The 13,013-nt window shown below is 48.0% G+C and overlaps 1 protein-coding gene across 5 annotated transcripts in view; it reads left to right on the top strand.

The window, feature by feature from the left end:
* Positions 1-11,949, top strand: part of MICU1 (mitochondrial calcium uptake 1) — a 112,548-nt gene extending 100,599 nt beyond the window's left edge. For all 5 annotated transcript variants that reach the window (XM_076339439.1, XM_076339440.1, XM_076339436.1 and 2 more), the window contains 3 exons: positions 956-1,064; positions 8,916-9,005; positions 11,034-11,949. In XM_076339439.1, coding sequence (XP_076195554.1) covers positions 956-1,064; positions 8,916-9,005; positions 11,034-11,194 — 360 coding nt within the window. In that variant the 3' untranslated portion in view covers positions 11,195-11,949. The remainder of the gene's footprint in view (positions 1-955; positions 1,065-8,915; positions 9,006-11,033) is intronic.
* The last annotated feature ends 1,064 nt before the right edge of the window (positions 11,950-13,013 follow it).

The raw sequence follows: 13,013 nt of genomic DNA, 5'->3' as shown, positions 1-13,013 counted from the left end.
TGGTGATGATTTACCCCCTCCATTGGCTCCAGGCTGTGGCCATGGTGGGGGAGTTTGGAGGCTGCAGCTCTTGTCCCAGCACTGATGCTGGTGCTAAATAGATCGATAAAATCGGGTGTTGTGTAGTGTAACTGGGTGGGGGTCCCAAAGCTGCGCTCGTCAGCAGCCGCTCTCTCAGGGGGCTCCTTGCCAGTCGGATTGGTGCAGAGAGGAGCATGTCGCTTATCCCCTGCCTGCCCATCGGCTGCACTGTGCTGCAGCGGTGCCAGCGCTGAGGGATCTCAGGATGCATTTCCATGACTATCCGAGTGCGTGGCTGTTGGCGCTCACTGAGCACACGTTCACCCATCCCAGGGCAAGCCAAGCCCCGGGCAACTGTGCTAGTAAGTAGAGCAGACAGCGATCCAGCCCCGCAGCCATCCTGCCACCAGCAGCAAAGCTAACTGGGGCACATCTATTGTGCTGTGGTTTGCAGTGTCACCTTCTGCGACACTGCGTAAGACATGGATCCCCCCAGGGATCCCTGAATCTCTTGGGAGAGACCATGTAGCGCTTGAACTATTTCATTATTGTCATTGCAAGTGTGCCGCCTTGAAAAAAATATATAAATGAAACTGCTTGCAGTGGTCTCCTGCATCCCAACCACAGGCTTATGGTGTGTCTGCTCTTCTGGGCGAGAGCTGGCTGCAGAGCAAGGGCCAGAGAAATGCTTTTCGGTCTCTGCCACCACTGACCGTGCATGGGGAAGTCCCTTCCCGTCGCACGACTGGTGGGGCCAGGAGGGGAGCAGAGGCGGTTAACAAAAGTACGGGTCGCAACCTATATCTGCAGGTGCCAAGGTAGGAGTGTTTTGAGTGTGCAGATGATGCTGATGAGTCACTTTGTTGTTTGTAATCCAGGTAGTGTCACGGTCTCCTTTTCCCATCACTGTAAGACCGTCTTTTCTCTGTCCTAGGGGCTGACGTTTGAGGAGGTGGAAAGCTTCTTCACTTTTCTGAAGAACATAAATGATGTGGACACAGCTTTGAGCTTCTACCACATGGCTGGAGCTTCGCTTGATAAAGGTATTAAAACTTGTGAGACGGACAGGCACTGAAAGCTTGAGGGAGCGCGATTCATGCTGTATCTTTGAAGTTGGGAAGATGTTGAATGAGCCCAGGCTGAAAATGTACCAAAGTTGCAGTTCCTCCCTGCAATGAGAGCTTTAACTTGTTACGCCATGGATAAAGAGGGATTTCAGGTTTTATACTTCCCCAGCTTTAGACATAGAGCGGAAAAAAAGGCTGAAATATATAGCCTGAATAGACTAGGAAGCAGTAATTTCATGGTGACTGATTAGTAAGTGGTGATATCATGGGGTATCTTCAGCAGGACCATTCAGGCCTGATGCGTGCAGAGGCAAGATGACCTAGTGAGTGTATCACGGGCTCTGGGACCAGAGCACGGGCACACCAGTGTTTCTTCTTCATCCATGTCTTCTGGAGTGAGGTGTTTTCTCCTTTCACGAAGTACTTGAAAAATTATTGTTGGCAAAGACAAGCGGTATTATAAGAAGTATTCTTGCAAATTCTATCTTCTGTAGAGGTCTCCGTGATTGATGCGGCAGAGGCACTAACCAGCAGTGGAGCTGGTGGTAGGAACGTTTCAACCCTTGTTTTGTTTCAGCTTTGCTTAAAAAATGGGAGGCTTTGCTTAGAAATAAGAGCTGTGTGGCCAGATGCTGCATTTCTGATCTGAAATCCAAGTAATGGCAAGCACCTTTGGAGCTCCCAGGCACACTGGAGGGAAGGAGGGGGAGTGCTGGAACCCCACTGAGGTCCCAGACTGAGCACTAAAGTCTGTCCAGAGGAGACTCTCTTCAGATAACCCACAGTCCAGAGACTGCGCGTGGCCGGAGGAGCTCGCTGAATAAACTTCAGAGCTGGTGTTTCCTGGGGAGCTTGGTAATAGTGTCATTTATTGATCAGACCAATCCATATCCTTCTTCATCTCATTGTGTTTTTCCTTTTCTGAGCTAATCCATATCAGGTATGTTCTCAGATCTGACACACTGATTTAAAAAAAAAAAAACCAAACCACAAAAAACCAACCATACATTTTAAAGAAAAAAAAAGTCCAACACTCTGCTGCCAGGATTTGTCACAAGTGCATGCTTTTCTTTTCTAGATCTTTTTTTGATTTTTTTTTTTTAAAAACACTCAGTCTGGGAATATGAAAAAAAAACAATGGCAAACTCATTAAAAGTTTTTTAGGCTAAGTGGAAACTCTTGTCTACTAGAAAGTTAAAGCTGATGTATTTAGGCAGCTGCAAAATTAAATGTTTCAGAAGTCAGCTATTCTTCCAGCCACTGCTGTTGTAGAAATGTTAAGACATTAATAGGTTTTTGGGCAGTGGAACAAAGGGAGTCAAATGTGTCACACCTCTTCTTGTGTGTGTCAGCAGCCTTCCTCGTCTTTGATTTTTTGGGGGGAAATCATCTGTACTTTTTGTTTTAGATCACCGTTATCTTAAGACTTCAAGTTAAAAGAACTTGATAGGATTTTCTTTCATTTAAAAGTAAAAAACATGAAGTACAGATGTGCTGCTGCTGCGCAGAGCCCTTTCTGCAGCGTCCCACAAGGAGGTAATAGCCCAGTGAATCCAGTTTACTCAGTGTCTACAGTAAAATAGCAATTGCCCAGTCATGCAATATGTATTTGTGGAGTATTTAGGTCCGTGCACAGTTGGTAAATCAGTGTGTGATTATGTGTGATTAACGAGCTTGTGCTGGAGCCACAGCCATTGAGCTGGAAGTCCTTTGGCTGGGGTAAGAAACCTTGGGGAGGTTTGGTGGTGTGCAGGGCATAGCTTCAAACTGCTCGTGGGCTTGGCTGGTCCCAGACCCCTGTCCCTACCTGTAGGGTCCCGGCTGTCGGAAGAGATTTCCTCAGGCTTGGGCAGAAGAGAAGGGTTATCCTGCAAATCCCCTCTTCATGTGTGCCTGGTAGCTGACACGAATCACCCCTCGCGTTCTTCTGTGCTGCTCAACCCAGAGATGCTCCTGTGTATCTGGCAGGAGGCATGAAGAGAGCGTTTTGCTGTGGTCCTAACGAAGGTGCAGAGTGAGCTTCAGTGATACACCTGGGTTTTGCAGCAGGGACCTCTGTGCTCCCATGCCTAAATTGTCTATGCATTACCCGTTTCCATATGCGTGCGCTCTGAGTCTGGATATTACACCCACAAATCAAAGAAGCAATAAATGGAGTGTACTTTTCCAGAAGTCAAGCTTTCACAAGATTGCTTATTAAAAACTAGTAAATGTAAAAATTACTCATCATGTGGGGAAGAGGATAGTTTGTATATCAAATAAATTGCTGCTAACCTAATGCAGTAAATGTTATTATAATTTTAGAAGGGCCGTTTAAAATTTAAGAGGAAAAAAAATGGATGGCACCAAACAGCCATAGCTTGACAACCTGTTTTCTGTGTTGAATTAAAGTAGCCTCTTTTTCTAAAAAGGATCACAAACCTGTATTTTAATGATACATAGAATAACGCACAGATTATTTGTTAGTCCATCTTTCATTTTACCAGAAACATAATAGTCGTCATTCTCTTAAATCATAAGCATTACTTAGAAAACTTTCCCAGCCTGGGCTTACAGCTGGCAGCAGGACAGGAGCCGAATTTGTCACTTATTCCCCTTTCGAGGCGAGGGTGTGAATTGCACTTTTTTTGGCAATGTCTGCAGCCAGACTTTCCAAGCAGCTGTTCTGCTGGTGCCGGCAGAGAGCCATGGTATAACTCATTGTGTTGTAGGGCAAGGCACAGGTGTGCTTCGCTAGAGATGGGCCAAAGTGAGGGGAGATGGCTGAGCCTGCTGCTTGCTCCGGTGGCTCAGCTGGCTCGGAGCGGGACTGGAGCCCAGGAGGGGTTAATCGAAGATTGTTTTATTTGAAGTATGGAGCTTGAAATGGCTGCAGACTTGACAGGGAATTTAGAAGGAGGTAGACGTGAGTTTTGGTTGCAGCATGTATTTGTCATCGAATTGGTGCTTGCTTTAACCTGCCTTCGGAGCTGGATGAAAGAAGTCAGTCCCCCATGGAGGCACAGCTCAGATCACTCCTCTGGAGTAATGGCATGTAGTCAACGCTGGTAGTTGCATGGGGAGGACTTCTGTAGGGTAGGTGAGGTTGGCAGGGATCTCTAGAGACCCTCTAGTCCAACAGGGTCACCTACAGCAGCTTGCCCAGGGCCACCTACAGTCAGGTTTTGGATATCTCCAAGGACGGAGGTGCCGCAGCCTCTCTGGGTGTGTAAGAAAGCCTGGATGAGTATTTGTGATAATTTGTGAGAAAGAGAAGAGTTGAATGATGAAATCTGGTGTCCTTGCAGAGGCAAGTCAGGGTCACAGGTTGTGACCTTTGCTGCCCTCACACCAGTGGGTTGACGTGTGTGTATGTGTGCGTCCTGATGGAGAGGGACAGTGGAAGTGCTTGGCACCATGCCCTCAAGCAGGGAGGGGTCTGGAGCTCTCCTGCCCTTTGGTTTTAGTACATGCACAATTACAGTGTGGTGTTTGCTGAGCACTGATGCGACGAGTTGGGCAAAGCTCTGTCACAGCAGAGGGTGCCTGTCCAAGGCTTTTAAGAAATCAGTTTGGTAACCCTGAGGAGGACAAGCTCTCCATAAATCAACAGCCCTGGAAGATGCTGAATACGTTTCAGTTTAGAAACCACTTTCTGTGTTGGAATCTCCTTTCTTTACTTATTTATGACTGAATATTACGTAAACAGTGGATCGGCTCTGCCTTTGGTCTGGTAGCTCCGCTTTTTTCCCAGAATCGTGATCTCCATGACTTTCCGTCATGTGCCCTTTGATGTTAAAACAGTTTCTACTCAGCTGCAGGGCTGCAGCCTCACATTTTGAGAAGAAAAAGAAAAATGTGCTGTGCCACAGGATTGCGTAGGGTTTGTGCATCTCTATTCTGGATGGATATTCCGGCACATACATGTGCAAATTATTTGAAGAAAGTTAAATAGATTTTTGCTAGTTATATTGTCAGTGATGGCATCCAACGTTTCCAACTGGGATGCTTAAAATGAAACGTGCATATCAACGTGAGACCCTACGTACCCTGATTTCTGGGAGCCCAGAGTACGTGTCCTGCCTCTGCAGCCTGGGACCGTGCAGGGCAGGGAGCCCTGCTCCCGTCACCCTGGGTGCCGTGTGAGAAATGAAAGCAGCAACCCAGCTGCCTATTATTTTGGCCAAATGTGTGATTAATCTCAAGACAGAGGAAAAAAGTGCAGTTTGCCATCTGGCTAGGCTCTGGCCCATAGAAAAGCCCTGTTTGTAAGCACTTGGTGAGGCATTACTCATGGTGCGGTTCTGGGAATTGGAGTGAAAAAAAAGATAACAACTGTGCAGACATTAAACTTGCATAAAATAACTCAGATGGCTCATTAAAGGAACCAGTGGGAGACACTAACACTTGAAATTTTAAAAGCCGCATAGGTTTTCAAGATAGAAACGTGGAACTCATTTTCGGTGGTATAAAATGCAGGCGACTTCCCCGTGTAGAGATGGATGCAGATGCAGCCATCCCAAAACCCCAAATCTGGACAAGCTTTGTTTTAGGAGATGGTTTCCCCAGACAGCACCTATTTCATTTTGCAAAATGGTAAAGAAATGATGCTGGGAGGTTTACTTCAATTTTATTTGCCTCACCAAGATACCTTGTAGTCTGGAGTGTGTTCGTCAAAGTGGAGAGCAGAGGCACTTTCCCCTTCCTTACGACTCCTTAAAAACCAACAAAATCGTTACTGAGCACAGCACAGTCACTCAGCCCCTGTGAAATAACAGTTTTGCAGAATTTTTGCATCGAGCGAGAACAATGTGATGGAGGTGACACTTGCGCAGTTGGATTAATAAGAGAGGAAGCAGTAACCGGTGGCCGTAAGTACAAATTACAGCTGGTAAAACTGCAGCTGTGAAAAATAAATAAGTGGATGTCAAAGAGGAGGGAGGGATCAGGCAACACCCTGTAGAGATGGAAGGAAGAGGGTGAAAACTCAGCAGAATAACATGACTTATAATTAAAGTAATCATTCTAACTTTTTTTTTCCCTATAAGGCTATAGCAAATAACTTATTCAGTAGCATACCCGGGGCACCAGGAGGAGAGGATGGTATCAAAGCTTGGTTGAGCACCTTTAAAGAAGATTTTCATTTAACTCCTTTTAAATGTAATTCAGTGTTGCTGTCTGAGGAAACAGAGATATACTTTTGCTGTCTGAAGGTCTGGGCCTCGGGTAAGAGGTGGCTTACAGCGCCTAAAACCTCTGCCATTGGGCAAAGTTGAGGTGTTTTAAAGTGCCTCCCCAGCAGAAGGACTTTCTGGGGAAAAAATAAGCTGAGAAATAAGTTTATCTAAACTCTTTTCTTTTACCTAAACCTCTTCTTTTTCCTTGAGCTTTGCGTGTTACAGAGGTCCCTCAGCAGTGCGTGTGGCAGGTAGGAGTTACAGCGCATGTTTTGCAGCTGGCTGGAGCCAGGGCTGTGTTTAGGGAACGAGCATTGCCTAATTGGGGAGGAGAAAGGTGCCTTTTATAAAGGCATATATAAAATCCAGAGGCAGGGCATTTATCTTGGTAAAAAGGACTTTGCCATCCACTGTTCGGCTCCAGCGTTTGCTGCCACTTCGTGTTTGTGGCATTTGATCAAAGAGGACCTATAAGTACTGCATTATACTCGTGCAATTTATAGTCACTCTCTCCTCTGGTTTGCGGTATGTGTGATGCTGGCCATCAGTCCCTCCCTCTGGATCAAGGGGGAAAGCTGAAGGCAGCTTTGTCATTTAATTTGTGAGCGTTTGATGTCAGTGTGAGGTAATTAAATGGTGGACCTTTAAAGCCCTTTTTGGAGGGCTGCCGCCATCTAATGCGCCTGCTCGCTTGTGTTGCAGTTCGTTCATTCGATCATGTTGCATCTTGCTGGCTAATTTGTGCATATTCAGAAGAAGAGCGCCAAAAGAAAAGGGATGCACGGATGTGGTGGCTGTCCCTGCGCTTAAAACATGAATTCCCATTTTCTTTGCTATCCAGGTTTTATTGAGAGCTGTGCTGTGTGCTTGGCACAGTATATTCTGCAGCCGGGTTGGCGTGGGTGGGCTGGGAGAGACGTGCAGTCTCCCCACGGCTCAGTTGGCAAGGTTTGGGCATAAGACTAGGGAAAAAAATTAATTCAAGTTTTCTTTAATGATTACATTGCCTCTGCCCTCCCCAAAGCAGGCTCTGGCTGCCAGCAGGACACGCACAGAAGCAGTGGCTGTATCCTGACTTACAGTGACAGAACTGAAATATGGAGTAATAACTGCAGACCAGAGCTACGTCTCTCACGTAGGAAAGGATTTTAACTCAAAAAGAATAATTACAGGGAAACAGCAGGTGCCTACTTGAGATTAACCCACCTTCTGTTTAATTTCAGTTCTCTTCTGCATCATTTAGTAAAAGGAGGGGTTTTACAGGTGAAAAGAACCCGATGGTGGCTGTGGATTCCTCCCCCAAAACCCCAAACCTCACTTAGGGGAGCAGAAATGGGGTGGAAGGAACCAGTAATCTGAACATTCATGGAAAAAAAAAAAAAATCCTATTAGAAACACTTTATGCAGTTTCTAATTAATCTGATTATGGTATAGATTGGGTGCTTATTTTTTCCTTTCTGACACATAACTCTTCAAAATTTCTGAAGGGCCAATAGCTCTGCAAAGGGACCAGAGTGCATGAACCCAGAAGGATGCTGTGGGTGAAAGCAGAGGCTTTTTTTGGTTTCAATCTGATTTTGTGTCGCGCCACTTCCTTCTTTTTCCTTGCTGAAGGGGAGCTCTGCAGCTAAACATTCATCCCAGTTGCTGTGGGCTCGCTGCTGCGGTGCAAAGTGTCTCCAGTCAGGGTTTCCTTGGGTCAGACTTTGCAGGGAAGCAATTTAACTTAATATACACATGTTCATGCAAAGCCCTTCTGTTTTATCGAGTATCTGGAAGGGCGCAGGGTGTTTCAGCCCTGGCTAACAGTGACAACTGAGCTGCTCTTGCCTCCCCTCCTTCCTGCAATTAGCAGCTGTCAAAGGGAGACTAGAGGGCAGCCAGATGCACACAAATACATGTTGGGAGACAGCTGAACCAGCCCAATGATGGGGTTTTTTTCCCCTTTATGCAGCAAAATCTACTGCATAACCCTGCCAGATTGATAGCTCCGCAGACTGCTCTTTTCTAGAGGCGTGAATAAAACTACCGCTTGCTTCTTTGCTGATGAACTCAGCTGCCAGTCTGGGGGGGGAAGTGAAATAATTCGTTACAACTCTATTTTATTGCAAGGTTAACCTTGTCTGCTTGCTGCAGAGCCTATCACAGGAAGAGGGTGGATGGGTTTGTTCTGCAATTACTGGCCCTGGGTTGCTTAACAGGAAAACCGGTTTTTATTATTCCCAGCTTGTTGGAATAGTTGGTTCATAGAGTATCATCTTTGCAACACTGTCAGAAGGAGCTGCCTTGTTGATCAAGCCTGTCAGGAGAGGTTTCCCACCTGGTGTTTGCTGTAGTGCTGACACTTCTTCCAATTTTGTAACCAAAGGGGGGGGGAACCTCATCTCAGTGTTTTAATGTTTATCTTGAACACACAGGTATTGCCACGTCGGTGCTCACCAGCAGCCTCTCCACACCCCATGCGGTGTTGCAGTAGGAAGGCGAAGGCTTTGAGGAGCCTGGTTTTGAGGCATGTGCTGGGGCTGGGGACGAAGCTTATTTCAAGCCTCTTTGAACATGACATGTTTTCGTAAAGGCAGTTTTCCGTGGAGGAACAAGAGTCTTTCACTCCTCTGCCTGCGTTTGGCAGATCACGACGTCTCGCTAACCTTGTGCCCTCCCTCCGTTGCAGTGACGATGCAGCAAGTGGCCAGGACAGTGGCCAAGGTGGAGCTCTCTGACCACGTGTGCGATGTGGTGTTCGCGCTCTTCGACTGCGATGGTGAGTGACCCCAACCTCACCGCATTCCTCTCGGCCAGGCTGGGCGAGAGTCAACCCAGGAGAAGAAATAGAGGGAAAAAATGCCAGCCATGAAAGCTTGCCATGGCCTTGGCTCTTCTTGCCATGCCACCATCCACTCTTTGGCCGTGGATCTGTACTGATGCTCCTGCTCATCTAGGAAGGGTATCTGGTGGTACCCAGCTTCCGAGATGTTGATCTTAAAGCACTGGATGCAAGCATTTGGCATGCACAGCTTCCCCCCCACACCCTCAAAACTCTGTTTTGTTTAACAAAATGAGCTAATGTGCTCCAGTGTTGGAAACGAGCCTATCTGGTAGTTTGTTATCTCCAAAGTCCTGGACAAATATCAGCTTAACTAATGGCAGCTCTGTGCCGTGCTGGGAAGCTCATCGCTTTGCTGGCCCGCAGAGGATGCAAGCACTTTGGGGTAGCTTGTTGCCACAATGAAGCAGTCTCGAGTTGATTTAATGAGAATTAGTGGAGTCTTTGCCACCAGGGGATGATGGCAGCAGTTCAGAACTGGAAAGTAGCAAAATTCTGCATTTGACCAAAACTATCAAGCCAAAACCAGCGACCTTGCTGGCACCCTGCTTCTCCAGCACAGTCACTGGGATCTGGCAGCTCTGAGTAGCAGCAGTGATGCATAAATAGACAGTTGTTTGCTTTCTGATATAAATATGAACATTAAAAAAAAAAATCTTTATTTTATTCCTTGTTGCCCCTCTTGGCTTCAGCCCCACCTGCTTCTTTGCACATTTCTAAGGTTGCATCTCTTCTTTTATTTTTCTCTGTGCTTCAGTGCCACTTTGATACGACCCTCAAGCCAGATGATCAGGCTGGAGATTAGAGTGAACTGAAGCGTAGCCAAATATTCTCCGGTTGCATCCTCTTGTAGGAGAATCTGCTAAATATTTTGATAGCAAACCTTTGGGGGGAAAGACTGTGGTTGCCAGAGGAGTCCCTGTAAGGAAGGAATCAAGTGGAAAAGCAGGCGCAGACTTTTTTTTTTGTGTTGTCACTCCGTCGGTGTTTATAGACGTTACCATGCACGCATCAAAAACCTGCAGCACCAGAGGGAATTTTACTCACCCCTTGATAGTTTGCTGGAATTTCACTGCCCAGGTTTGCATTCGGATGTGAGGCAGGAAAAAAAGCTCTCAAATTGAAGAAAACACGTTCGTGAAATATAATGATGTGGTTCCCCGTATCAGCCAGAGAGATTCTCGCTCCTTTGATCTGGGGAACCGATGGCACTGGCAGGTTTGTTTCTTGAGGGCTGATGTCCCTCCTATTTCTTCTGTGCCCAAAGATGGGTTGCTTTCCTGTGCTGCTCCCCAAAAGCTAAAACTGTGCACCATAGGCAGGGGAGCAAAACAGGCAACAGGATATGTGCGGCATCGTGGCAGAAGGCATCAGCTGCTTAGCAGACAGGTGTCCGGCTGTCGGTCGCGCCGTGGCTTGCTGTCCCCTCCGATCGACCAGCATCCTAAATAAAAATCCCAGAGGTTTTAATTTATTGGTGGTTCAGCAACTACGGAATAAAATTTGTCCCAATTTACTATCATCTTATTTTTAACATAAATTTAGTTGACATAACTCTCAATAACCTCACTAGATTACTTTAATGAATCTTCCCTTCTATTCCATTAAGAAAAATCTGTGCTCTGTTACCCTGTGCTCCTGTAATTTCTTAAACCACTTAAAGCGGAGAGTTTCCTGTGGGGCGCATGGGCATTTGCTTTGCATTTGCTTTTCTGTCTTCAAACCCCAGTGCTCCAGGCCCTGCAAGACGTGGTGGTGCCAGGCTAAGCAGGGCAGCGTCCGTAGGGTTGGGATTTAAATGCAACCCTTGCTCAGCAGGATATTTTGGGAGGTTGAAGCCAAATGTGATTTCGGTCTCTGCAAGAAATGACACTTGTGGCTGCTGCCCTTTAAAGTTAGTGCATGCGGGGAGGAGGTGGTTGTTGGATTTTAATGTTTCTAATTTTTTTTTTCTTCTTCTCGCAGGGAACGGCGAGCTGAGCAACAAGGAATTTGTTGCCATAATGAAGCAGCGCCTTATGAGAGGCTTGGAGAAGCCCAAGGACATGGGCTTCACACGACTCATGCGGGCAATGTGGAAATGCGCCCAGGAGACGGCGTGGGACTTCACCATGCCCAAGCAGTAGCAGGGTCGGGGAGGAGCACCCGGCTTCCCTGTCTCAGCCCTGCCACCATCACCTGCGGGTGAGTGCCACTGCTGCGGACACCTGCAGGGTGGCACCAGGCTCTGGTGAGCCCAGACTGTTCATAACAGGAGATTTTTGTAAATCAAAGTTAGAAATCAAAGCCTGTTGTATTTGCAGCTTCTGCTTGCCGCTGGCCCTTTAATATTCTTCTCTCAGGAAAAAGAAAAGGACTTTTCTTACTGATGCCACCTCCACTTCGTGATGCGCCCTGCCTGCAGAGCTGGGCATCGAGCGAGCTGATGGGGCTGCACCCAAATCACTTTTATTTAATGTTGTTAAAAAATGGCATGGGGGTTATTTTAATTCTTAGATTGCTCCTAAGAAGCCATGGAATTCATGGATAGATCATACCGGTGGGACCTAGGAGCAGGCAGGTGCTGAGAGCACCCCAGGATTTCAGTCAGCCAAATGCTCTGTGCTCCCTCAGACTGTCGGGGGCTGGAGGGGATGGGTGTACCCGCAGAGGGGCTGCTTGAGCTGAGGTGCTGCCTCTGGTGTAAGAGCAGTTAAAAGTAGTACAGCAACTGGCTCTCCTACCCATCCTGCCTTGCATAAGTGACTTGCTGCAGGAGGTCTCTAATGGGAGCCCTCTCCCTGGGGAGTTGCTGTTCTGTAATGGGAATGGGCTGAAAGATGTTATTTGCTGAGTGCTGTCCTCTCTGTAAAGTATTGTGTAAAGATGTTGCTCACAACAACATGGCTCGTGGCTCATCTCTTTCGATTGCTTCAGGTCTCCACCTAAGGCTGGTGGCGAGTCACTGGAGCTGGGGCGTTTTGGAAGGGGGGAAAAAAATCACGACGACTTTCCAGAGCTGGAAAGATGAAGCCCAGAAGTCAGCACTGGAAAGGCCAGAGCTGCCCTGTTTCCTCTCCCGTGTTGCCAGCCAGCCCCAGGCAAGCGGTCGGGTTTGGGATGGCCCCGTAAGCAATCTGCTGCGGCCTCTGCCTCGCAGAGAAGAGCGCTCTCTGCGGGTGCTTAAAGGACAGCCACCAGCTCCAGGCTTTCTTTGAGGGGATGAAACACTTCTAGAATATTTTGATACTGGGATATTGACCCTGCTATCGGGGATCACTCCATCTACTGTCACCTCCTTCCTCTCCTCTCCTGCAGTTTGCCTGCCGGTAGCACGCTCTGTTCAGGTGTTGGTCTCTGTGCTGTCACACACAATAATGTCACATCGATGCCGTCACGTCAAGCAGCGAGGATGCTGGGGTGCAGGCTCTGCCCATCCTGCCCCCAGGGACGATTGTTCTTGCTGCCTGTCCTGCCTGCTCCCCACAAGCCCACGGGCAGCTGAGCAGCCTCCATGGAAATGTCACTTGTCTCAAAACTCTCTCTTTTGGAACAAAACGAAGCCTGTTGCATCCCCCGGTAGGACTAATCTATCAATCATCCTCTACTGCGAAAGCCGCGATCAATGCACGGCAAGTCTTAATTGCAGAGCGCTGTTCCCCCCGAGAGCGGCCTCATCCCTCGTTAGCGCTGCTCTCCTGCGAGCGTCTCCTCCCTTCGGCCCTTTCCAGGCACCGTCCCTGCCGCCAGGAGCCGTTTCAAAGGCAGGAAACTACCGGGCAGGATCTGTGCGCGGGCGCTGCGAGCAACGGGAGATGGGCCGGGCGCGCCGGCTCGGCGCCCCGCTCAGCCTCGCCTCCGGCGCCCCGCGTCCAGACTAGCTCCAGGCCCGGCCTGGCGTTTCTCCCCGAGCCGGTTTTTTCCAGGGCCGGGACGTCCCGGGAGGGGTTTTCCCATGGTCGACGG

Source organism: Aptenodytes patagonicus, chromosome 5, assembly GCF_965638725.1.
Source record: "Aptenodytes patagonicus chromosome 5, bAptPat1.pri.cur, whole genome shotgun sequence".
Taxonomy (NCBI): Eukaryota; Metazoa; Chordata; class Aves; order Sphenisciformes; family Spheniscidae; genus Aptenodytes; species Aptenodytes patagonicus.
The sequence above is the reverse complement of the archived record's forward strand: the minus strand, read 5'-3'. Positions and strand labels throughout refer to the sequence as shown.